Source organism: Mya arenaria, chromosome 4 (assembly GCF_026914265.1).
Source record: "Mya arenaria isolate MELC-2E11 chromosome 4, ASM2691426v1".
NCBI lineage: Eukaryota > Metazoa > Mollusca > Bivalvia > Myida > Myidae > Mya > Mya arenaria.
Genome location: NC_069125.1, coordinates 75,359,500 through 75,383,015, shown reverse-complemented (window position 1 = coordinate 75,383,015; position 23,516 = coordinate 75,359,500). Strand labels below are relative to the sequence as shown.

At 36.4% G+C, this 23,516-nt stretch overlaps 4 protein-coding genes across 9 annotated transcripts in view; 1 reads left to right on the top strand and 3 right to left on the bottom strand.

Moving 5' to 3' along the window:
- LOC128231350 (kinesin-like protein KIF22-B) overlaps positions 1-23,516 on the bottom strand; it is a 101,144-nt gene that overhangs the window by 7,417 nt on the left and 70,211 nt on the right. Inside the window, exons 1-7 of one of the 4 annotated variants that reach the window (XM_052944036.1) lie at positions 5,110-5,231; positions 2,504-2,647; positions 2,174-2,301; positions 1,491-1,645; positions 1,057-1,202; positions 413-577; positions 199-274 (exon numbers count right to left, since the gene is read on the bottom strand). In XM_052944036.1, coding sequence (XP_052799996.1) covers positions 199-274; positions 413-577; positions 1,057-1,202; positions 1,491-1,645; positions 2,174-2,301; positions 2,504-2,646 — 813 coding nt within the window. In that variant the 5' untranslated portion in view covers position 2,647; positions 5,110-5,231. Of the gene's footprint in view, positions 1-198; positions 275-412; positions 578-1,056; positions 1,203-1,490; positions 1,646-2,173; positions 2,302-2,503; positions 2,665-3,034; positions 3,256-5,109; positions 5,232-23,516 lie in introns of those variants that run through there. The other 3 variants (XM_052944037.1, XM_052944035.1, XM_052944038.1) reach the window with 3 other exon arrangements.
- LOC128231354 (monocarboxylate transporter 13-like) lies at positions 7,055-10,092 on the bottom strand. 2 transcript variants are annotated; one of them, XM_052944044.1, is made up of 4 exons: positions 9,701-10,092; positions 9,439-9,582; positions 7,790-8,548; positions 7,055-7,693 (listed from the first exon to the last, which is right to left on the bottom strand). In XM_052944044.1, the coding sequence occupies exons 1-4, from the start codon at positions 9,903-9,905 to the stop codon at positions 7,449-7,451; spliced, it is 1,353 nt and encodes a 450-aa protein (XP_052800004.1). In that variant the 5' UTR covers positions 9,906-10,092; the 3' UTR covers positions 7,055-7,448. The 2 variants fall into 2 exon arrangements, with proteins under 2 accessions (XP_052800004.1, XP_052800005.1); XM_052944045.1 differs by lacking the exon at positions 7,790-8,548.
- Positions 11,983-15,506, top strand: LOC128231352 (pantetheinase-like). 2 transcript variants are annotated; one of them, XM_052944041.1, is made up of 2 exons: positions 11,983-12,685; positions 13,960-15,506. In XM_052944041.1, exon 2 carries the CDS (start codon positions 13,967-13,969, stop codon positions 15,272-15,274), a length of 1,308 nt encoding a protein of 435 aa, XP_052800001.1. In that variant the 5' UTR covers positions 11,983-12,685; positions 13,960-13,966; the 3' UTR covers positions 15,275-15,506. The 2 variants fall into 2 exon arrangements, with proteins under 2 accessions (XP_052800001.1, XP_052800000.1); XM_052944040.1 differs by having other exon boundaries at positions 13,904-15,506.
- On the bottom strand, positions 15,462-22,230 carry LOC128231353 (monocarboxylate transporter 9-like). Its single transcript, XM_052944042.1, has 5 exons — positions 22,180-22,230; positions 17,842-18,090; positions 17,378-17,521; positions 16,163-16,912; positions 15,462-15,996 (listed from the first exon to the last, which is right to left on the bottom strand). Exons 2-5 carry the CDS (start codon positions 18,029-18,031, stop codon positions 15,725-15,727), a joined length of 1,356 nt encoding a protein of 451 aa, XP_052800002.1. The 5' UTR covers positions 18,032-18,090; positions 22,180-22,230; the 3' UTR covers positions 15,462-15,724.

Sequence of the window (23,516 nt, the reverse complement as noted above, 5' to 3'; positions counted from 1 at the left end):
AAATAATCAGCTTTATGTTCATTAGGACTTAACCAGTATGTTTGAACATTATAGTGAAGCAACATGGCAAATTCAAGGAAGGAATACCTTTTGTAACAGGTTTTGTAAAAGTAACCTCCTAATCAAATTGGAACCTCGTTTGAGGTATAAGATCGCAGCTTTCATAATTGAGAGTATAGATTTTATCACTATCCATACCAGTCCATTGTTGATGGCGTCAACGACCTCTCCAAGGGCGAACAGGGACTTGTTGATGGCGCCACTCTCTTTCAACCTGACACACAATAACACACATACATCTCATTAGCTGGCACATGCTCCTTTAACAGTTGTAATGCACTATCTAAGATGTCAATCTCTCTGTGTGTTATCAGTATTATATGTATATGAATCAGAATGAAATTGTTCTAACCTGATGCCCTGGTTACCCGTGCGCCTGTTATCCTCCGAACCAGCGAGATCAATCAGGTAGATTTTCCCGTGTAAAATCTGGCACGGCTTTTGTTTCTTCACAGTGAGCTGCACAATGCTGTGGCTGCGACTGGAGTGCTCATTCAGCTTTGTGGCTGCCACAGTCCTGTATTAAGGGAGAATTTAGACAGTATTTGCAATGTGCATAAAATCTTCTGTATAAGAACTGCTAATTTCATTATATTCTATAGCAGGAAAACCTAACAGATAGTACTTTCATATTAAGTGTTTTTGATGATGATTTTTACCCAAACATCTACAAAATTGAACCATGTGAGTGTTGTTTTTAAATGTGTACTAGTTAATCTATGACTACATTAGTGTTACCAGAGAGGCCAAAATCTCCATTTGATATTTTAATTTAGATAAATATGTGACAAATCTTGGCTACTACTTTTAATTTCTAAGGGACAACCTAGTTTATCTGATCAGTATTAATTATAGTGTAGGCAAATGAGCATTCATGTAGCTAATATTCAGTAACACTGGTTTATTAAATAATATTGCTGGACAAGTGTGTATAATGATATTGATTATTCTTGTTTCAAAACACTTTTCAATTCTATCAAGCACCAGTTTGCAAACCTGTTATTCGATGCTGGTCCAAATACGTTCTTAAACTCGTTAAAGTTGTGTATGACTTTTGTGGCCAGGCCAGGAATCAGAATGTTCTTGTCTGCATCCTCTCGTATGGGCAGGTCTGACCCAGAGGGCTCCAGCAGGTCCTGAACCTGGGAGACATACATATATTATTAATGTGGACTATTCACAAGGGCATATGCCAAAAAAGTGTTTGCTATAATATATATTTTGTCCCTTGAATTCAAAACCATACCTAAATCATACACTATGCATTCTATAAGAACTATAAACAGCAGCTTTTCTTTTATTCACTGGTTGCCTTGTTCAACCTTTTTATCGGACAGTACTTCTCCAGTATACTTAGCAAAAAAAACAGCAAACTAAGTTTATTTCAAGTATCCTATTGAACAGGGAGCCCATCGGAGACTAGATCTCACCTTTTCATTATAGATCTCTAAGTAAGAGAATGAAACCGTGTATGTCCATTCACTGCACGCATTCTTCTCTTCCTCTATCTGGGTGAAGATCTCGTTGATAACCCGTGGAATCACACCAGGATTTAAGGGTGTTCCCAACATAGTATGAGTTTTCCCTGTTGGCATGGAAAAAATATCCATAAACATGGTACCGGTAATCAAAGTATTTAATTTGAAGTTAAAAGGCGTTATACAAATTAAATTAAATTTAATGCTTCTTAATAAAAACTTATTTAATTCTATTAATCCTGTAAATATTTTTTGGAAAAGAATAAGTGGAGGAAATTGTACTTTGGCGAAACAACCGACGGACCGACATGTGCAAAGCAATATACCACTCTTCTTCGAAGAGGGGCATAAAAACTATAAACCATGAATATGCACAAGACAAAGTTACTAAAGTATATGAAAAATGGGGGGGGGGGGGGGGGGGGGGGTTCCCGATGATCTCCACTGAGAATGGTTTCATCATTCTGTGTGACTGATTTATACACAGAGAGAACACAATCTTCAGTGAGAACTGTAAACAATACAGGTATGGTAAAAGGTGTGTATGAAGGCTATAATTAATTATTTTGACTGGTTGAAATAAGATTAGATTTACACTTGAGTAAAACAAGTGTTATGAGAGCAGACTGGGTTACCTGCACCAGTGGGGCCATATGCAAATATGGAGACATTCTGCCCACTGAGAGCTTTCGGCAGAAGAGGCTTCACACATTCACTGAAGATCTGCTGCTGACTGCTGTCTCTGCCATACACAGCGGAAAACCTGCAATAACATTTACAACCACATCATTTCCAATCTGCACACTGAATTACAGCTTAGAATTTTTATAAGTGAAAATGGAAAGTAATGTCAAAACCATTCAGGACTATCAATAAGTATTTTTTAGAGTTCTACATTGTACATGGATAAGCCAAAATTAAACATGCAAGTTAAATCTATACTGCTGAATGTTAATGTTACATACTCATATTGAATGTTTTCCTTGACATTTCTATGATTGAAGATTGTGACATGGTTGTTTGATGTGCTCACACTGCTTTTATCGCTCTCCAACAGAGGGGGGCGCACTCGGATCACAACTCGTACTTTGCACTGCTTTTTGTCCATTCTGAAATTTAAATAGACCTAAAAAACTAACTTTAATTTTTGTCAGTGAGTTCTAAAAAAAAGGTTTTTGTTTTTAATTTATTTAATAACAGTTAATTTTTCTTTCTAAAGTATTGCATGAATTAAACGTACGGTAATGCTTTTTAACATAGAATATGAAAACTGGAAATAATGTTTGTGTTACACAATAGTTAGTGTGCATGATTGTGCTTTCTACCCTCTCCTGCATACTATGCAAAATGAATAGAATGTTTGTCATCCAATTAAAATGCATTTCTTAAGAAAACTATTGTGGTTTTATTTGTGTGTGTTTTTTAATTACATTAGTATGAAATAAATTAATATACATGTACATTATAATAAAGGAACACTTTATAAGTCAATTTACCTGTTGGATTGTTGCTCTACTTCACGCATGCAACTCTTGAGTGTTTCAAACTCTAACATACCGGCAATGTTCACATCGAAATAAGTATTTTGGATGAACAAATTCATATACTACCGCTTGGTTTTACATTTTTGATCAAGTCCTTCTGTACTAAACACAGAATTTGAGCAAGTCCATTTTCCAGTGCAGGGCTTTGGGCTTACTTCGACAACCTAATTTTCCCTATTTATCACATGCTAAACCTTGTTTCCAGTTTATTTATTTTGTTTGTATATATATATATATATATATATATATATATATATATATATATATATATATATATATATATGTATGTATGTATATAACATGTTTAATAGCTTTATTATTACGGTACGCTTTAACTCAGTTCTATTGGAAACAGAATCTGTCACAGGAACAGGACAGTTGACCTGGATTTGGCCGTGTCAGGGTGAAATCCAATTAACATCTAAACCTGACCTTGACCTTCTGGTGTACACGACATACTTTAAAAGTTAGTAAGAATCTTTGGGATTTTCCAAATCTTGTGGAATTTTGTCTAGATTTGGCTAAACAAAGTAGGAAGTTTTAAAATAATAATTTGAAAGTTAGCAAAAAGCTTCACACACTATGCAACCCAACTGACCTGTCTTGAAACACAGATAATCACTTTTGACTCTTTTTTTTTCCTACTTCTATTTAATATATAAAATGTACCTGTCAATTTGCTCAAAAAGTCTCTTTACATTCATGCACTATTCAAAATACTTTTATTGAACTAGCTGGTTTGTTTTTAGAAAAAAATGCTGCGAGCGAAAAAAAGTTGGATTTCCCCCAATATAATTTGTATGAGTACCCATATAAGTTTCTGTCAATTATATGATGCTTCAGCGACAATCAGGTATTATCAATACCATCATGTGTATCAGTTTTAAATCTTCAGTTATTTAATTGATTGGCTTACACTTAACTAGTAAGACCCACTTTCTGTTTGACTCCACAGGTTTTTGCTTTCGCTGCCAAAACAATAAATTAATTGACTGTGATCCGCTGAGTTACAAATTTCGGTCCACTGAGGACGATGAGTCAACTAAAGAAAATTTTTAAGATCATAGCATTCTTGGAGAAGTTAACTACGTGAAGAATCTCCTTTAAAATAAAAATGTCAATTGATTATGATGGTTACAGTTAAATGCTGCTATTTTTTGTCTGCCCTTTTAATTTAGTTTTCAGATCCAGTTCAGAGAAAGTATTTGAAAAACTTTAATACATTACACTTTTGCATTAAGGTGTGCTTACCACAAGAATGCAGTTGTGTTTGTTGCATTTCATAACGTGATTTTTTCTCTTGATGTCAATGTTTGAATATATCACGACTGAATAATGGCATTTTATTTTGATAGGGTTAAAACAATGATAAATACATTACACCTAAAAAAGGCTATTTTACCATTTAAAGCTTTACGGAAAATCTCCAGTGAAAGTGACTTGTTGAAGGCCCTCATAACTCTTTTTCTGAGGAAAATTCTAAAAAACGACACTAGTTATTTTGTTGAATATGCAACATTCATTGTATTGATCACACACATTACGTTAGAGGTCATAGTTCAGAATCGTGTAAAATGTAGGCTGTTTAAGTTGCAATATAAATAGAGGCAGTATATCAATGATTTTATTGTTTTTTATTAGCAAAACAGGACAATAGGCGTTTATGCAACAAAATGAAACTCCAAATGATGAAAAAATGTTTCCTTTACTAGCATTATTGTGGCTAATAATGAAATTAAAATAAATCACTACACGTACAGTACGCATTCCCAAGTTCCTTTGAACAGATTGTTTTCAAACTTCAGTAAAGCAACTTATATCAGGTACATATTTTAATAATGCATAATAAATTATTAAATTTGGAAGGCATCATGAACAATGAATTCGGTCAGAAGTTACAATACAGGTTCTAACCCACATTTAACATTTGATTGTCAAAATAAAACTTTTTTTTCCAAAAGGCGAACCAGTGTGACAGGTTAATTCTTCAGTTCCTTTTAAAATACCTGAATGAAATAGGAACTTACCTAAAACCATTGACAGTATGGAAAGTATTTACAACAGCACAAAATCAAAGCCTGTTTTATATTTTTTATTGTTATTGTTTTTTAAATTTCCCACTTGCCCTTTGTTAAAAATATTACCGTCGTGCGGTTGGCGTTTGTGTTAGTCATTACGTCTTTATCAAGAACGGTAAGGTAGATGTAGACCAAAGCGTGTAAACCTTTGTCTGGTACCATGCTTACTGATATGGCTCATGTCCACAGCCCCCGATGACCCCTCGTCAAGATCCGGATGTTAATATAAAAAAGAGTGCTTTTGTTCACGTATAAATATTTTATTTAAGTTGATTTAAAGGGAAGAATCGGGTGCTCTTTTTGCATAGAGCTTAACAATAATTTGACTCTGTATTGCGAAAAAGATAGTTACAGTGTAAATAATGAAAAAAATCATTGCATGTGGAACTGTGTAAATTGGTTGTTAGTAGCCTTATTTCGTTTTAACCTCATATATTTCTACTCAATTTTGTGAGACACTAAATTGGTCAACCTTATGTTTTCTGGTGATTATTTTTTGTGTCTTCGATTGTTTTACAACATCCAGTCGCTTAATTGTTCTTTAATAGGGACAGTTTAAAGGTGAAAAGCCAGGGAAGTGTCTATATGAAACATTTGGTAAAAATAACTGTGGTCCCACGCCTGATATACACTGAAGGAAGCTTTTTGAGGGGTGACCTATCATGTTAAATTGTTATAAATTCTTACATAAAGTAACAACTTAACAAAGATGGATTGCACAAACCGTTCTTCAAAGATCAAACCATAGATTAATTAAAGAACTAAAATGGTTAACTTTTACAGAACTATGTATATACCACGGTGCCACTCTTGATTTCTAGAACTATTAATTACACAGCACATGTCTGTATGACAGAGTTACTTAATTAATGAACACTTCGATCGGTTTCTAAAATGATCAATGTTTAAAGAAAATAATTATTTTAAAGATTCCTTTTCTTATTTAAAGTACTAAAGTATGGAACGAAATTACTGCTGGCTTAAGGAATGCAAAGAGGTTAACAACCTTAAAATGGTAAATATAAATCACATATTTTTAAAAGTATATCACATTGGGTACGTTGCATTATGTTTATGCTAAATTATTTGAACTCATTTAATTGTAAATGATCGAGTGTCTCTCGGTGAGATATGCAGTAAATTGTACTATCACTTTCACAGGGGGTCATAAGCAAATTATTTTTGCGGAATTTTTAGTGGACATGTTTAATGTGGAACAAAATGGCGGATTCTTTGAGTATTTTGGTGAATTCGAAGGATATTTTGACCTGGTAAGTAAGTTTGGTCTGCATCAGGACACCGAAAAGTTATCCTGTTGAAAGTGCTTATGAAACTTTTTTCTCAAACACGCAATACAAATCACATTATTCTACAGACGAGATATTTATTTGACCGGTCGCTCCAAGCTGCCAACCTAAATGCGTGTCATGATAAGACTCACTTGCGAATAAATTGTATTTAATTGAGTTCAAATGTTCTGTTTACTGGAATTATTTGATTCAAAATTGATAAATAGATATGACAAACAGTAATCTCTAATAGCAGATTTTGAAGTATCGTGTTTTCTGTATGCTTAACCTTTTTATATTTTTTTTAATGTACATGTAATATAGTTTTTAAAAAAAAACTAAAGCCATATGGGATGTAGCATGCTAGCCAGGCTGTGTTGACTCCGCCTACCTCATTCAGTATGCATGAAAAGGCGCTGGCCTCTTTGGTAACAGTTGTATGTTTGCTATGCATGTGTGCAGTAGTTTGATATTGAAAACTAAACCATCATTCGGTTCTTGTCTATTTACAACCCCTTTAAGAGTCCGTCTGTTAACATTATACATGTAACCAAAACACTACACTAACAACCTCCCGTGGCTTGTTTAAAACAATTGGTAAATTACCTCTAGCTTATGCTTTCATGCCACATATCAGATATTCTTTTGTTGTTTTGTTTTTAACTTTCCTTCTAGTCTAAGTCCATCATGATTAAAACAATGAGCCCTGGAACAACTCCTGCTCATGTAGTACGAATTGAACACAGTTGTTAAAAAACCTCTGGGCGATGCCACATACCAAACATTTAAGCTATGTAGCAGTCTGGTAGCTAGCGTATGTTTGGAAAAGAAGTTGTTTTAAAATTGCTTCAATTTATTTTTGCCCTGGCGGCCATGTTATTCCTTTAGAGAAGATCATGCAATGGTATTTCAGGCCAATATTTAAAACACTTTGTGTTCAGGTGAGCTAAATTCGTCCCTGATTTATAAATATATAGACAGCAATATTTAATTTCGTGTTCACATATCTGCATTGTCTTCTTTATAACTCGGTGTATATTTGTCATCACACAGAAACGTCTGTTTTCTTTCGACTTGAAACACTTCCTGTTCTGCAATTATTTCGGAAAGCCCGCGCTTTTTCTGCATTGTATTTCGGCGTCTGCAGACGATAGGATGGATCATTAAGAGCGAGGCGATCACCGAACTAGCACCAGCCAGATAGAAGGAGGAGGAATAGGTACCCGTCAAGTTGTACAGCACACCTGTAAACATAGTATACTGTCTAGTATATCTTTAGTTTGTTTTATAAACATTATGAACAAAACTTGAAACAAACATTTACAGTCGAAAGAATATACCTCCCAGTGGACCTCCCATTAGGTTTCCAAAAGCTTTAAATGGCATGGACATCCCGATTCCGTCGGCAAAGTGTTCATATCCTACTATTGCAAACACAACTGCTGACATCAGCGCACCAGTCACCGACAGGAAGTAACCAACGCATGCGGACAGCACTAAAAGCCCAACTTTATTCAAAAATAAAGGCAACAACGTCATTGAAATCCCGACAAGCATGAGAGAAAAGAAGTAAACGAAAACGGCATTTACTCTCGGATGTTGACCAAGAATGCTATTGACAACTTTTCCAATAATAGTGGCGATACCATAAGCTGTCCAGAGGAGGCTAAAATCTTTTTCCTGAAAGCCACCGGTTCGCGAAAAAGAAGGCAGATGTAAAAAGAACACACCATTTCCTGTGTTTACAAACATATTGCTGATGCAAAGGCACAAGAAAGATGCATTTCCAAAAACACGAAATGCCTTAAGGTTATCAGCTTTTTTTCTATTTGAACCAATGGCTTTTTGATTCAATTCCGTTGAAAGAGCTGGGAACAGGACAGTTGCAAATACACATAGATTTAGCGCAAGTCCTCCATGTATAAGCAGCATTCCTTTCCATCCATATTGCCCATCCAACGTGACGATTGACTTCGCATAAATGATCTGTCCAATATTATGGCCGACTGATGCAAGTCCTGTCGCAAAAGTCTTGTACTTGTCGAAATAGGTATTCAATGCCACAAAACATGCAGTGTAGTTTAAACCAAGACCGAACCCTGTAATAGAACAAGACCGCTTAACAATTAAAGGTTGTTCGTACACAAGATGTAGTTACACAAGATAATGGTCTTATGCGACACACATTTAACAAACACAAGTACAAACTAACGATCTCACTAAATATGCAAGTAAGAGCCAATTTAAGCAATTTAAAACATAGAAAATATTCTTATAAATGAACTTCAACCACGAAAAGTAAACTGATTGTATGATAAAATGAAGTATTATAATTTCATTTAAAACATTATGGTTTGATATCTTACACCTAATTAGCATTTAATTGCGTCATAATACTATCCATATTTTTTCCGGGTTTTAACGAGATCTCAGAGTTTATTTCCGGGGAATAACCCATGCGATGACCCAGATTCTATTCTTAACTACAATTATCGGTCTTCGGTCTCAGCAATATCTTAACACAGGTATATAATACATGTATTTATTTGATTCAGTAGCGTTAATTTTGAAAGTATTTGCGGATTCTGCTTTTGTATTGCATTCTGTACCTCGATAGTGAAATAATTGCGTTTTGTACAATCTTAATTGCGTTATATTACGCAAAACGCATCTTATACGAACTAAATAAACCGCATAACATAGGTTGAAAACTCCTAACAGCGCTACTTTTAGCTAGCTAATTAATATGCAGAGCGCAGTCCGTAGCCATTGAAGCAGATTGCTTACTAGGTATTTTCGATGTAAATGTTAAAGCATTAATTTTGAACGGAAATATGAAAACCTACGACCTGATTTTTGTCAGCAATCTTATATCACTGTTTTGCAGATATTTACGCAAAAATTTGCTTTTTCCAAGACAAGAAATAAAAAAAAAATGTCAAAATGGTATGTCTGTGAGAGTGCAGCTTTAAAAGCTGTGACTACAAACCTGTGACTATTCCGTGTGAAAAGAAGAGAAAGTATTTAGCAGGGGCAAAACAACTAAGCGTCATCCCAAGCGCTGATACTAGCCCACCAGAGAAGGCACATATTCGGTATCCAAATTTGTTGACAAGAAGACTGCCGACAGGTGCTTAAAATAGTTAAATATTCATACGACATGCTTAGTAGCAATTGGTTATTAATATTTTACATTTAAAATGAACGAATAATAAATGTCAAAAAAAAATCAGATACAAAATCCTACTTACTGGATATAAGCCACATTGTGGTGGGCAGGGAACACAACCATGACAGTTCCACTGGGTTGGAATCGAACTCCCTCTCGAAAATGAAATAGAAGATTCCGGCGGAGAAGCATATTCCGCCTAGAAGTATCTGTGAGCACAGGACGGCCGCGAGGACCACCCAGGCCCAACCACCATCCATGCCTTCTCGCCCCATGTCCGTCCGCATAAGTTACATAATAATTATACACTGCTGTACACTGTCACAACTGTTCCTTTCTATCTTATATATTTACCTAGTATACACGTTCACACTCTGTTTCAAGGCATGGATTCGCACACATTGTGAATAGGGTCCTGGTTCACTTACGTTTAAAACGATAGAATGGCAATTCTAACGTGAAAGCGCGATTTAATCAATTTACAGCTCATAAGTGATTTAAACGACGAAAATAATGCATATATAATAAATGTTTGTTATAGAAGAGATCACCTCGACTCGTTTTAGATAACGATTTTTTTTTGTTTGTACATATCAATAAAGCATTTTGAAATCAACGTCACTGCCTGATGTCGTGTTTGTAGGACTTTGTTCTGTCATCATCGTGCCACTGTTGGTAAAGGACCGTATAGTTCAATTAGAAACGAACAAATGTGCAACTGCATTTAAAGGGACTGTACACCAGATTGGCACCCAAAAAAAGTTTTTCTGTAACGAATCTCAGGACAATTATTTAATAAAATGTTTTACTCTTTGATATCATAACTGTAAAAAAATACCAAAATGTAAAAAAAAAAACTAGTCGGAGACCGGGGTGGAAATGGGTCGTCAAAATTGCAGTCAAGTGTTGTATCCACTATGCTACGAAGGCTTACCCATAAGCTTGGAATTTTTCAGCAATATACCTAACTTGGTAATATTACGTGATAACATCGACTAGCCAATTACGCATAAGGAATGAATTGTACTAGGTACAAAACGACGAAAATAATGCATATATAATAAATGTTTGTTATATAAGAGATCACCTCGACACATTTTAGATAACGATTTTTTTACGAGTTACCTAGTAATCTGTTTTAATGGAAAAATACCAAAAAAACTTAAAAATAAATTAATTGTAAACTATGTGGTACCTCAGTTAGTAAGTTTCAACGCATTGTAAACATCGATACCAAGTTTATGTCAGTTTTCGACATTTTTTTTTTGCTATTTCATCGTACGGAGTACAGCCCCTTTAACAAATCAAGTATATGCATGAGCTAGACACTTAAATGCTTTGTTTCATACAAAGCTAAAATATACAAGTCGCATCATGATATTTTTTTTACCCATTCGAAAGCCTCGATTTGGGAAATTCTTTGCTAAACGGCAATAAAATAAATTAAATTAAAGTAATTATACCATCGCAAAAATAGACATATGAGTAATTATGAAGTTGCACCATTTACTCGATTTACTGCGTTATACAACAGCGCGGAGCTCGAGTTATGTATAACCTTATTTTCTACCTTTTGGGTGCATACCATATCATCAATGAGTAGTGTACGTATAGAGAAATATCATTTGGGTTTTTTTTTTTTTAAATTAATTTATCAATGGACGTAAACAAATAAAGCATTTTCAAATATGGTCTATCAGTCAGTTGTTAATATTGAACACCGGGGAGAGATTTAAGAAGGGGCGCTTTATCTTATCATGACCCATAGCGATACAGACTCACCAACTCGTGGACCTATATAGTTATATATGTTGGCAGGGGGTTACGGGTTCTCCCCCAAAAACATTTACAGAATTGAAGTCGGTACATTACTTTTATTTCTCTGATATTGACATAAAAGTAAACCTGGGCGATTTTATTTTTTTACTTATTTATTTTTTGAGGGGGGGGGGGGGGATGCGCCCTCTTGAAATTGCTAGTGCTTTATAGTAATCGGTGTTCGCACATATTTGTCGGCAAATTTTAATTGAGAATTTACCCGTTTTACTTTAGCTTCAATATCATGTAGAGCAGAGACCCATATGACGTTGGATACACTTATTTTCGTGGAGCATATTTTGTCCGTCTACGTCTCTTGTTTGACTAACGCTTTAAGAAAAATGAGGTTTTTCGGCATTAAACATTAATTTTTGAACTTTAATATAAAAACCCGCGATCTGATATTTTGGCAGCAGTCTAAAGTCACTTATTTCCAGACACTTACGCACAAAACTGGCTGATTACAAGACGAAATGATTGGTTGTTAAAACGGTCAATCTGTGAGAGTTCAGCTTTAAGACGATAGCGATCTATTAGAATGTTGTTCCAACGTTTATAACAATAGCCGGGGAGTAGTAGATGTTGAGCAGAGTTCAAAAGTGAATGTAACTATATAGCTGAAAGCTGATCGGTACCTGTTGAAGTTCTATATTTATTTTCATGCTATTGCTGGAATCCTATCGATAGATTATCAAATTTTCTCAAACTGGGTTTTTATCTTTGTTTTATGCAACCGTGCATATAGCTTTCTCAATGGATTACTGACTTATTGAAGAGTTAAACCAGTAATCGAGGAGCATTGGACTAGATATATATATATATATCCAGGTATGCTAACAGTGTTAGAGGTTAAATGGTAATGTAAAAATCTGCATAAACAAAACAGGATTTTTCATACCCGATCCACGGAATATAAGCTCGTTTTACGACTTATTTACGACGTTATCTATTTAAAGCATTAACAAACAAAGTTCATGTGAACTACTTCTCAGTGTTTTCGATGACATTTATAAACTCATAAGCAACTTTGTTCAAACTAAAGGCAAAGAACATTATGTTGAAAGGAGTAGTTTATACGTTGGCAACCATTTCTATGGTGATGGGTGTCCGGGTGAAGGTTGCAGTATACGAGCATGTTGTGAAGTCTCCCGTGAACGCTAGCGAGTATTTTACCCGGCACGAGGCGTTCTCCTTTATGTTGACCAATCTTCAGGTGCTCGCACGTGAGGCACGGACTTCCGCTCACCAGGTATATCTTATTCAATCTAGACGTATGTATATATGTATATAACAAGATAGCACCATTAGAGGGTGGTACGATGCGCAGTACTTATCCTAAATATCATTTGGATTTAGAACCAATGGCCACATACATTAAAAAAAACCGTATAATATACCGTACGGGAGTTGAATTATGGCCTGTTGCTAAACTTTTCTATACCCATGATTACACCAGTATAAACCTAGACTGGATAAGAAACCGCTAATTAGCCCAGTTGCTCTCAATTACAAACGTGTTTCATTTAGAAAATTATTGCGTTTCTCAGGTAATTTTGGCAGGAGAGGGAGAGTGGGAGAGATAGAGAGAGAGAGAGAGAGAGAAAAAAGAACTATTAAAACGCAATACATTCTAGACCAATTACCTTCCAAAGTGAACCATGCAGTTGAGGGTATGCTTATAAGATTAACTCACAATTATGAGGATTTAAATTCATGACAGTGTTAACACAAACCGAAATATTTATTCTGTAAAATCGATCAAGAAATTTATCATATGATCGTTATGAAGCACGGCAGCTGCAATGCTCAATTTCATGTATAATTATACTCCAGTTTTGATTTTTGATTTAAATTTGCATTAATATTTCATTTGATTTGTACAAAACAGTTTGGACCTTATTTTTAGGGTTTTAGTACCGCTTTGTAATGTTTCTATAGCCGTAACACCAACGTTGAGCTATAAATTTTGCTTATTGTATTCTTTTTTATTGCCGGTTCACAATACTGAAAGACAATGAACAGAAACCACTAACAACTAAGCGCATGAGCAACAAATTTCATTAACTAAAAAAATAAATGTCTTTGCTGAAGCATTTTCAAAGAATGATCAAAGTGAAGGGGTTTTATTTCAAATTCAAAGTTGATTACAAAATACGAATCAAAAACTGCAAAAACCTGATTGAACGCAACAGGCGCGCGCTAAGGCATTGCAGATACAGGAACCTGTTCCTGCCGCCCACTTCAGTTCTCTTGCTACATGTAGAATGGTAGATCATGACGTAGAACGGCGATGTCTTGTTTACTATCTGAATCGTCTATTATTTCTGCAATTTTGATTCATCTATCCACTTTACAATACACAGTATAATTTTATTTGTAAGGATAATCAAAACGTCTATACACTGTCCATTAAAAGCACGATAACTTAAAAATGACAACCAAAGCAAGTACAATTAAATAATTTCAGGGAGCCAGACTAATAGTGTTCCCGGAGTATGGAATAACTGGGTTCGACCATTCCAGGGACACGATGCAGCCTTTTCTCGAGGACGTCCCTGATCCGGCTGTGGCATGGAACCCATGCGAGGACCCTGAGAGATTTGCCCACACATCCGTGCTCCGCTATATCAGCTGCGCGGCCAAGAACTCCTCCATATACATTATCGCCAACATGGGAGATGTCAAACAATGTGACGTCCATAAGGAGAAGAGCTGCCCATCCGACGGACGGTATCAGTTCAACACGAACGTCGTATTCAGCGCTACGGGCAATTTGGTTGCGCGATATCACAAGCGCCACATGTACGATGAAACCCCTTTGTTTGACCCGTCCCCTACCGACGAGTACGTGACATTTGAGACGCCATTTGGAAAGTTTGGAACTGTAGTGTGTTTTGATCTCTTACATTATTATCCTACACAAGAACTTATTCTCAAACATGGTGTTCGAAATATAATCGTCACTTCCGCCTGGAACGTGTTTTATCCGTTTGTAACACCGTTGCAAATGTACGCCGGTCTTTCGAAAAGAAACCATGTCACAGTTATAGCTGCAAATATAAGAAACCATGAGTACGGCATGGCTGGATCAGGGATTTTTAGTCCTGAATCGGAAACGAGTACAAGCACAGACTTCATGAGTTCACAGGGAGCACTATTAATAAGCGAAGTTAACACTGACACGACGACTAACGATGTGCTGGAGGATTTGAAGTCCTTTGGACCTATATCAAAAATAAGATCTAACTTAAATGAGTCTTATACGGACACATATGATTACGGCATGAACATGACATTCGCGGTCTTGGAGGGACAATCGGGCTTTGTTGCCACGTGTTTTGATAACGTGTGTTGTGCTGTCCAATTCCAATTTAGAGAACGCGCTATTGATGAGATGTACATCTTAAGTGCATCAGATTTTGCCAATGACTATCCGGGCATCATCCACTTGCAGTTCTGTGCAATCCATCGTTGTTCTTCACAACAACTTGATTCCTGTGGAGAAGCTGTGTTCGATACATCGTCAATATTTTCATTTCTCAAACTCCAAGCATATTTTGATCCAGGAGTCTTATTTCCGTTTGCGTCCTCATCTGCGTCTGACAATTTTCAATTTTACATGGAACAAGAGAAATATTCGTTTGACGAAAAAGCGGCAATTTTACAGAGCAGTTCTTTTGATCGGCCAATGTTAGCTGTGGTGCTTTTCAACAGTCTGTATGAAGACGAGCCTCACATGGGAATGTCAAGCCGGGCTAATTCGGTAACCGCGCATTTACTAATTCAGGTTTTCGTCTTCATCTCACAGAAATTTATTCTGAAGTGGTCCGTGCATTAATAGCTTTAACAAATACACAAGCACATGCCCCGCGACCGCTAAGTGCAATAAATTGAACGTTGGAGTAAGTAACACTAAAGCAGCATCTGTATAGGTTCATTCACATGCAGTTTTTCCAGTTCTCTCTGTTTATTAGGAATTGATTCGATATCTTGTAGACGAACTTCTCATATAATGACACCGCCTATATGCTATACACCATTGCAAATCTGTTAATAAAACGTTTATGTTTTGCTGCATTATTATTTTGAAAACGGCCAGTATTCATAATCCTGTGACGTCAGAATCACTATGTATGTATGTTTGTTTAAAACGATGAAATGGTGCTTAAGTCGACAATGTTTGTCGTTGGTCGCATCCGTTATTGTATATCGGTCGTACCTTTAGTGTGCCTTAGTATTTGGTAAGTATTGTACCATGCCTTTAAATGTGACGGTATGTAACATACTTTTATTCATTTATGCATTCATCGATACATTTTCTACTTTTTATATCAATGTTTATTACCCGCTGTGTCAATGCTTCAGTTTCACACGTGTTTGCGGCGACTGTGTTTTTTTCAACTCTTAATTCTGATTTTAGTTTTCTTTTTGATCGATAAGTGTCCAAACCAAATCTCTTGTTGAGTTCTGGATAGAGGACGAAGAGAGATGCCAGCAACATACTGGATCCAGCCGTATAAAACGACACAGAATAGGTCCCAGTTGAAGACAGAAGAAGCCCTGAAAAGGTGCCTTTATGTAATATACTTGTACACAATTTGAAAATGTTCTGTCTGAATAACGAAAAGATTACATGGAAAAGGTGACCATAATTATAGGTTTTGTTCAATGTAAAAGTACTTCAGAGGGAAGCTAAAGGAGATGCAAGTTAACGTGTCATAAATACCTCCTAGCGGTCCGCCGATGAGATTCCCGAAAGATTTAAAAGGCATCACAAGCCCCATACCGTCAGCAAAGTTTTCGAAGCCCACAATTTCGAAAGTGACGGCGGCAATAAGAGCGCCTGTGACACAGGAAAAGAATCCCACACATCCAGTGAGCACAAGCACGCCCGTCTGAGTTAGCAAGACCGGGGTCAGCCCGATAACCAGTCCGCTCGTGGCAAGGCAAACCGTGTACAGCACTATTGTGTTCACTCGGGGACTTTGGGCAAGCGCACTGAATACTACTTTACCGACGATGTTGGATACACCGTAGCTTAACCACAATATGCTGAAGTTCTCCTCAGTGAATCCTGTTTGTATTGAATACGCTGGTAATTGCAAAAAATATATTGACAAACTTATATTTGTAAAGAAGTTTGCAATGATCCACGATACAAAAGAAAGGTTTTTCAACAAGAAAATATTGATGCATTTCTTATCGTCTAAACCTTTTATTTCATTTACCTTTTGCGTACATCTTCGCGGTATAAACGCGATAGACAATGGGCACAAATTTAACATAAGACCGCCCAAGATGAGCATTGTTCCGCTAAAGCTAAACCTTCTATCAAACACACTTATCAGTTTAGAAAATGCAACAAGGCCCACGTTGTTTCCAATAGATGCGATTCCAGTGGCGAGTACCTTGTATTTATCAAAGTAATCGTTTAAAGCCGCATATCCGGATGTGTAGTGAATTCCAAGTCCGAAACCTAAAAGAGAAACATTATACAATCATTAGTTGGCACAAAAAAACAACCCTGACAATTTCCATGTGGAAACGATAAATTTACACACATCTTTGAGCAAAGGCTTTTATATCCTTAAAATGTTCAACAGTGTTTTTTCATGTTTAATACTTTTTGTGTGAAGGCCATGCTGGAAATAAGTAGTATGTCTGTAATGATTGTACACTTAGTATGTAACCTTCGTTAAATAAAGTTGTTGTTGTTATTATTATTATTATTATTATTATTATTATTATTATTATTATTATTATTATTGTTATTATATTATTATTATTATTATTATTATTATTATTATTATTCATTGAACCAAGCTGATATAGATTAACACAGTGAAAGCCAAATGTACTGTCTGGTAAGAGACTTGGGCATTATAATACTATTGTCAACAAAGCAAGAGTTAAAGGAATACGGTGTATCAAGAAGACAAACCTGTGAGGAAGCCGTATGTGGCAAAAAGAGGGTCCCTGTGTTTGACGAAGAAGCTTAGCATGAGCCCGAGACTGGCCGCGCATGTGCCGACCAGTCCACACACCCGGTACCCGTACCTATTGGTAAGGAAGCTCCCCAGGGGCGCTGAAAACAGAACAGACATCATCGTACACGACCGGAAATAATATTCCATAGTTCATGTCACACAGATGGTTGTTACACCCCTACCCTCCGATGATCTGAATCATTTGTACTTAATGTTGCAAAAAGGCTTGAAAGTCTGGCAAGTAACTCCCTTTTGAGTACCGAATAGCTCCTTTCAAACACCATGACGAAAGGATTTGTACACCATAGTGGCCTGTATAAAACTATAATGTCATTTCTGTTAATGCTCACAGAAAACCATACATGCGTAGGATAATCGTGTGTTTTTTTTTTAAATTAAAATAACTGTGACAGCTTACGCGATAAAAACCACATTGTGAACGGCATAGCGCATAGCCAGAAGTTTCCTACAGGGTTTTCTCCGAATTGTCTCTCGATGATGACATACATGACGCCTCCGGTGAGGCATATACCGCCCATGGCCACCTGGGAGAGGAGCACGCACGTGAGCACCACCCAGGACCAGCCACTGTCACATCCCGACTCCATCCTTTCCGACAACCACGCGGATCTCAACCGCGCACGTCTTTATCAAAATCAGCTGCCGCCTGAAATCCAATTAAAGCTTATCTCTTCCATTGGAATGGAATATAATTCATAATTCAATTAAGAGGCAAAGAAAAAAAGCAAAGAAAAAAATATTTCTAAAACCACTGCAACGGATTGACTAGAGTACATCAACTTTTAAAACATTTTCCCAATCCATTTAGTTCACCACGAACACACATGATACCCATACAATAGAACCCACAACATATCCATAGTAAAACACACAAAATATCCATAGGGTAAAACACACAACATACCCATACCGTAAAACATGTGCCTTTTCAGTAGAACACAAAACATAACCTTACAGACAAACACAATATATATCCATAGAGCAGAACACACGACATGTCCTTACAATAGAACGCCCAACATATACTTACAATAGAACGCCCAACATATACTTACGATAGAACGCACTACATATCCTTACAGAATACCACATAAGAGGCTCAAATAAAGTAACACACTCTATACCCATACAGTAGAATACACAACGTACTAATTTAACACACACGCACACACACACACACACACACGCACACGCACGCACACGCACGCACACCCACACACACGCACAGATGTAGACCACACAACACACCCATATAGAAGAACACACAACATACCCATATTGTAGACCACAAAACATATCCATATAGAAGACCACAAAACATACCCATATATGAAAATACATACCCATATAGTGAACCACACGACACACCCATAAAGCAGACCGCACAACACACCCATACAGTAGAACACGCAACATACCCATATAGTAGAACATACAATATACCCATATTGTAGAACACACAACATACCCATATATTTGACCACACAACATACCCATACAGTAGACCACACAACATACCAATAAAGTAGACCACACAACATATCCATATAGTAGAACATACAACATACCCACAAAGTAGACCACAGAACACACCCATACAGAAGAACATACAACATATCACTATAGTAGAATAAATAACATACCCATCAAGTAGAACATACAACACACCATATAGTAGACCACACAATATACCAATATAGTAGACCACACAACATACCCATATAGTAGAACACACAACATGCCCATACAGTAGACCACACAACATACCAATAAAGTAGACCACACAACATACCCATAAAGTAGATCACACAACATACCCATATAGTAGAACACAAAACATAGCCATATAGTAGAACATACAACATACCCACAAAGTAGACCACACAACACACCCATGAAGTAGAACACTCACATACCCATACAGTAGATCCCCACATACCCATAAAGAAGAACACGCAATATACCCATACAATAGAACACATATCATACAGTAGAACACGCACATATATATACAGTAGAATACACTCACACACACATAGAGTAGAACACTCACATATTCATTCAGTAGAACACTCACATACCCATATAGTGAAACACGCAATATACCCATACAATAGAACACACGACATACCCATACAGTAGACCACTCATATACCCATACAGTAGAACACCCACATATCCATACAGTAGAACACGCAATAAACTCATACAATAGAACACACGACATACCCATACAGTAGACCACTCATATACCCATACAGTAGAACACCCACATATCCATACAGTAGAACACTCATATACCCATACAATAGAACACACGACATACCCATACAGTAGAACACTCAGATACCCATACAGTAGAACACCCACATATCCATACAGTAGAACACTCATATACCCATACAGTAGAACACCCACATATCCATACAGTAGAACACTCATATACCCATACAGTAGAACACCCACATATCCATACAGTAGAACACGCAATATACCCATACAGTATAACTCACAACATACCCATACAGTAGAACACCCACATACCCATACAGTAGAACACCCACATATCCATACAGTAGAACACACAACATACCCATACAGTAGAACACACAACATACCCATATAGTATAACACACAACATACCCATACAGTAGAACACACAATATACCTTTACAATAGAACACACGACATACCCATACAGTAGAACACACAATATACCCATACAGTATAACACACAACATACCCATACAGTAGAACACACAACATACCCATACAGTAGAACACCCACATACCCATACAGTAGAACACCCACATACCCATACAGTAGAACACACAACATACCCATATAGTATAACACACAACATACCCATACAGTAGAACACACAATATACCTTTACAATAGAACACACGACATACCCATACAGTAGAACACACAATATACCCATACAGTATAACACACAACATACCCATACAGTATAACACACAACATACCCATACAGTAGAACACCCACATACCCATACAGTAGAACACCCACATACCCATACAGTAGAACACACAACATACCCATACAGTATAACACACAACATACCCATACAGTAGAACACGCAATATACCCATATAGTATAACACACAACATACCCATACAGTAGAACACGCAATATACCCATACAGTATAACACACAACATACCTTTACAATAGAACACTCATATACCCATACAGTAGAACACACAACATACCCATACAGTAGAACACACAATATACCCATACAGTATAACACACAACATACCCATACAGTAGAACACCCACATACCCATACAGTAGAACACCCACATACCCATACAGTAGAACACCCACATATCCATACAGTATAACACACAACATACCCATACAGTAGAACACGCAATATACCCATATAGTAAAACACGCAATATACCTTTACAATAGAACACACGACATACCCATACAGTAGAACACTCATATACCCATATAGTAAAACACCCACATATCCATACAGTTGAACATTCAATATACCCATACAATAGAACACACAACATACCCATACAGTAGAACACTCACATACCCATATAGTAAAACACGCAATATACCCATACAATAGAACACACGACATACCCATACAGTAGAACACTCATATACCCATATAGTAAAACACCCACATATCCATACAGTTGAACATTCAATATACCCATACAATAGAACACACAACATACCCATACAGTAGAACACTCACATACCCATATAGTAAAACACGCAATATACCCATACAATAGAACACACGACATACCCATACAGTAGAACACTCATATACCCATACAGTAAAACACCCACATATCCATACAGTAGAACACTCATATACCCATACAGTAGAACACCCACATATCCATACAGTAGAACACTCACATACCCATATAGTAAAACACGCAATATATCCATACAATAGAACACACGACATACCCATACAGTAGAACACTCATATACCCATACCGTAGAACACCCACATATCCATACAGTTGAACATGCAATATACCCATACAGTAGAACACCCACATATCCATACAGTAGAACACTCATATACCCATACAGTAGAACACCCACATATCCATACAGTTGAACACTCATATACCCATACCGTAGAACACCCACATATCCATACAGTAGAACACTCATATACCCATACCGTAGAACACCCACATATCCATACAGTTGAACACTCATATACCCATACAGTAAAACACCCACATATCCATACAGTAGAACACTCATATACCCATACAGTAGAACACCCACATATCCATACAGTAGAACACTCATATACCCATACAGTAGAACACACAACATAGCCATACAGTAGAACACTCCTATACCTATTTAGTAGAACACGCAATATACCCATTCAGTAGAACACTATTATACCTTTTTAGTAGAACACGCAATATACCCATACAGTAGAACTTTCTTATACCTATTTAGTAGAATACGCAATATACCCATTCACTTCAGTAGAACACTCACATACCCATACCGTAGAACACTCTTATACCTTTTTAGTAGAACACGCAAAATGCACATATTGTAGAACACACGACATATCCATACAATGGAGCAAACAAAATGTCCATATAGTATAAAACAAAAAATGCCGAAAGAGTAGAACAAACAACAAACACATACTGTAGAACATGCAACATACCTATTCAAAAGAAAACACAACATACCGATACAGTGGAAAACAAAATATACCGATACGGTAGAAAACACAACACATCTATACAATAGTTAATTTAACAAATGTTATATTTCAATGAAATGCATAAACACGTTGGAGAACCCACGTGATTTACTGATAAAATGCATGGCTTTCTACGGTTATATAGAACCTTCTCTAACATCCTAACCTTTGTCTAAAAATCTTCACCACAGTACACGGCTCCTAGCAGTTTATTATTTTACTAAAATCGGGGTTAGTAATTCATACGATAATCATATTTTCAATAAAATTTATGGATCTTTTAAGATCTCAGAGGCCCTGGCTATATTTCTTATAGTTATTTCCAAGCGAAAAATGACCAAAAACAAAATTGATAAAGTGAACGGACATTTTATATTTGATAAATTACAAGGACGTTTTCCAACCTTCGGTGCATATTCTAAATTTATGTAAAAGTTCGCAATTCGTCCACAGTGTTGTTATCTATTTCTGGTCCTTTGGATGGTAAAATGTGCTTTAATGATATATGAGAACATAATATATACGCCTAACACATATAACTAAGTCATCTTACCAAGTGAGTCATGCTCAGTAAACAGACATAAATGCACATGGCAAACACATATTACTTAGTGATTCATGCACCATATACCGGCATATATATTGTTATGGCAAACACATATTAGTAAGTGATTCATAGTCAATATATCGGCATATATATGTACATGACAAGCACATCTTATTTAGTGATTCATGTTCCATATACCGGAAAATATATGTACATGACAAACACATCTTATTTAGTGATTCATGTTCCATATACCGGAATATATATGTAAATGGCAAACACATTTTACTTAGTGATTCATGCTCCATATACCGGAATATATATTGTTATGGCAAACACATATTAGTAAGTGATTCATAGTCAATATATCGGCATATATATGTACATGACAAGCACATCTTATTTAGTGATTCATGCTCCATATACCGGAATATATATGTACATGACAAACACATCTTATTTAGTGATTCGTGCCCCATATACCGGAATATATATGTAAATGGCAAACACATATTAGTAAGTGATTCATGCTCCATATACCGGAATATATATGTACATGACAAACACATCTTATTTAGTGATTCGTGCCCCATATACCGGAATATATATGTAAATGGCAAACACATATTACTTAGTGATTCATGCACCATATACCGGAATATATATGTAAATGGCAAACACATATTACTTAGTGATTCATGCTCCATATACCGGAATATATATGTACATGACAAACACATCTTACTTAGTGATTCGTGCCCCATATACCGGAATAT

What these genes read in the sequence shown, in the direction of transcription:
- LOC128231352 (XM_052944040.1), top strand. Translation starts at nt 12,491, where the DNA reads ATGTTGAAAGGAGTAGTTTATACGTTGGCAACCATTTCTATGGTGATG. An exon ending in CACGGACTTCCGCTCACCAG is followed by an intron (nt 12,686 to 13,903) that starts GTATATCTTATT and finishes AAATAATTTCAG; the next exon opens with GGAGCCAGACTAATAGTGTT.
- LOC128231354 (XM_052944044.1), bottom strand. Translation starts at nt 9,905, where the DNA reads ATGCGGACGGACATGGGGCGAGAAGGCATGGATGGTGGTTGGGCCTGG. An exon ending in CACAATGTGGCTTATATCCA is followed by an intron (nt 9,583 to 9,700) that starts GTAAGTAGGATT and finishes AACTATTTTAAG; the next exon opens with CACCTGTCGGCAGTCTTCTT. An exon ending in AATGGGAGGTCCACTGGGAG is followed by an intron (nt 7,694 to 7,789) that starts GTATATTCTTTC and finishes CTATGTTTACAG; the next exon opens with GTGTGCTGTACAACTTGACG.
- LOC128231353 (XM_052944042.1), bottom strand. Translation starts at nt 18,031, where the DNA reads ATGGAGTCGGGATGTGACAGTGGCTGGTCCTGGGTGGTGCTCACGTGC. An exon ending in CACAATGTGGTTTTTATCGC is followed by an intron (nt 17,522 to 17,841) that starts GTAAGCTGTCAC and finishes TTCTGTTTTCAG; the next exon opens with CGCCCCTGGGGAGCTTCCTT. An exon ending in CACATACGGCTTCCTCACAG is followed by an intron (nt 16,913 to 17,377) that starts GTTTGTCTTCTT and finishes TTTCTCTTTTAG; the next exon opens with GTTTCGGACTTGGAATTCAC.